This window comes from Elephantulus edwardii, unplaced genomic scaffold, assembly GCF_000299155.1.
Source record: "Elephantulus edwardii isolate Elephantulus edwardi_28Jun2011 unplaced genomic scaffold, EleEdw1.0 scaffold00325, whole genome shotgun sequence".
NCBI classification, from domain to species: domain Eukaryota; kingdom Metazoa; phylum Chordata; class Mammalia; order Macroscelidea; family Macroscelididae; genus Elephantulus; species Elephantulus edwardii.
Genome location: NW_006400075.1, coordinates 532,033 through 534,793, shown reverse-complemented (window position 1 = coordinate 534,793; position 2,761 = coordinate 532,033). Strand labels below are relative to the sequence as shown.

The following is a 2,761-nucleotide window of genomic DNA, read 5'->3' as shown; positions in this document are numbered from 1 at the left end:
AAATGCCACAGTCTTTGTCAAAGCCAGTTCTGATTAATCTTCTCTGTCAGTGTGTCCCCTGCCATTCCCCATCACTCCTCCCTGAGAGAGACCCCACCCTGAGTCACAAGGAAAAGGGGATGACGCACTCTCCCAGCTACCTCCTGCTGAAAAGGGACTCTGTGGGCCCCAGGGTGAAGATCCTCTCCCACCACTCCAAAGGGCCCCCTTGGCAGCAGGAAACACATAGACTACTATGGAGATTGATTAAGGTCTTTATTTCAACTTAAGTTAATTTTTGTGCATGGTGTCAGAAATAATTGTGTGACTTTTAATTTAAAAAGTATCAAAGGAGAGACACACACACACACACAGAAGTTGTTGTTGGTGCTGTGTAAAGGTGAATCAAAAGCAACTCTTACATAACTGGCACTCCAGTAGGTTTTGACAGGCAGCATATTGCACAAATGAAATTTGTCTATCATTCTTATGGGCAACTGCTGGATTTGAACTGCCTACTTTTGAGTTGGCAGTGCACCTTTTTACAACTATGCCTTTAGAACACTATATGAAATATTTCCAGGAAAAATTGTCAGATGAAGAATGTTCAGATCACTACAGGAAACCAACCTTCAACCTACATCTGCACCTGCTCCTGGATCTGAATCCTGTGCTCTCAGCTCCCACAGACAGGTTTCTGTTTAGGCTCACACTGACTTCCCCTCACCGTGTCTCTTGCACAGTAATACATGGCTGTGTCCTCTGTTCTCAGACTGTCCATCTGCAGATACAGCATGTTCTTGGCATTGTCTCTGGAGATGGTGAATCGACCCTTCATGGAGTCTGCGTAGTATGTACTACCACCACTACTAGTAATACGTGAGACCCACTGCAGCCCTTTCTCTGGGGCTTGATGAACCCAGCTCATGGGAAAGTTACTGAAAGTGAACCCGGAGGCTGCACAGGAGAGCTTCAGAGACCCTCCAGGCTGCCTCAGGTCTCCCCCAGACTCCACCAGTTGTACCTCACACTGGACACCTGTAAAACATAGTGACATTTTGGTCAGGCAAAGCATTACACATATTCATTATTTGGTCATTCCAACTCAGATACCCTTGTTCTCTACAAAATTACCTCTTAAAATAGCAACAAGGAAAATCCAGTGAAGTGGGGACATAGTGACTGGTTTGTGTTCAGCCCTGGTGAGAATACCTGGGATTCTGGTTCTCTTCTCCCAGAGATGCAGGGTTGGGGCTGGCCAGGTTTTCATCATCAGCAGAAAGGCCTCCATTTGCATATGCTCTTCCTATATATTAGCAAGATGTGTGGCATGACTCTGTATTAGCATACCAAAGAGCAGATAGGAGTGTCCTAAATGTTTTGGGAGCACTAAGGGTAACATGCTGAGGGGGTGGTGGGGGTGGAGGATATATGTCTTATTTTTAAATTTTTAAATTACCATTTGAGTGAAATTTTACAGAACATATTTATTTTTCATTCAGCAATTTTTCTAAGTATTTTATTGCGACATTGACTAAAATCCTATCCATTAACCTCACACTTCCCCAATTCTCCCAACAATTTTGTATTTTATTCATCCTTTTGTTCCTTCCCTTCTCTGTGTTCTACAATTTATATCTCAGCTAGTTCTGCCGTTTTTCTTGTATGGTTGATTATTCTTAGATTGAGTACTTCGCTTAATTATTGTTTGGCTGAAAGTTGAGTCACAAGAATGAGTTCAATCGTAGGTGCAAAGAACTTTGATATGGCTATTGCTTGTCCATTATTCACCTGTCTCTCAGACAAGTAAGTTGGGCCTCCTTGAATTTGAGATTTTTGTTTTGTTCTCTCCACCACTGCCACCACCACACACACACTTATCTAATCCCTTTTATAGTTGTCAGGTGTGATGGACAGGTACCTTCTACTTGTTCTGGCATCATGATCACAGAATGTGTGATTATTGTGTGTTGTATTACCATTGTGGACTAATTGTTCATTTGAAACAGTCATTATACCTCTGTTCTTTTTCTAGAGATAGGTAGAGGCAATTAGTTTTATCTTAATGGAGTCACTGGAAAGTTTCTAAGACCCCTCTTAAGACCCATCAATGCAGGATGCAGAAATTTTCCAGTGACTCCTTCTCTTTTTGCATTAGGTTAAGAAGTTTACATTAGGTTGACCCCTGGTGGCTCTACTGTATGAGTGGACACACTTACTATACACTTAAAAACACAATAGAGATGCTGACAAACATATATACAAATCATGACTACAATCCCTTTCATCTTCATATATTGCTTGTTTTTCACCTGTTCGTATAAAAATGTTTGTAAATATAGATATCATGCAATCCTATTTTTAAAACTTGTTTTACATCTCTCCATGTTTTTCTTTTCTTCAGTGATGCTAAATCAATTACCTTTTACATTGAATGTAGAATTCTCTTTATCCATATTCCTAAACATTTGTCATCTAATTAAAGGACAATGGTTACATAATTTGTAACATCCTGAGATGCTAACTGAAATGTTGGTGGTAAGAATTGATCAGAAGAAAGATGGCCTCATTTTTCATTGTTTGAATAAAACAATTAATCTCCTGTAAGATTACATTCTCAGATACCCAAGAGAATATCCGTGGGTTGTAATAAACTTGAAGGAAGTGGATAATTCTCTAATTAATTAATTTTGTCTTTCTTCTCCTTCCTCTCCTGTTCCTGGGAGCCAACAAAGAATATGTATGTGGGTAACATATCCTTAACTTTTCAATGAAGTACACT

General features: G+C 40.0%; 1 gene segment (V, D, J or C); it reads right to left on the bottom strand.

Moving 5' to 3' along the window:
* Positions 1–655: 655 nt before the first annotated feature.
* LOC102854529 lies at positions 656–1,156 on the bottom strand. The segment is given in 2 exon segments: positions 656–1,017; positions 1,114–1,156. Coding segments are annotated over 2 exon segments (405 nt in total).
* Positions 1,157–2,761: the final 1,605 nt, after the last annotated feature.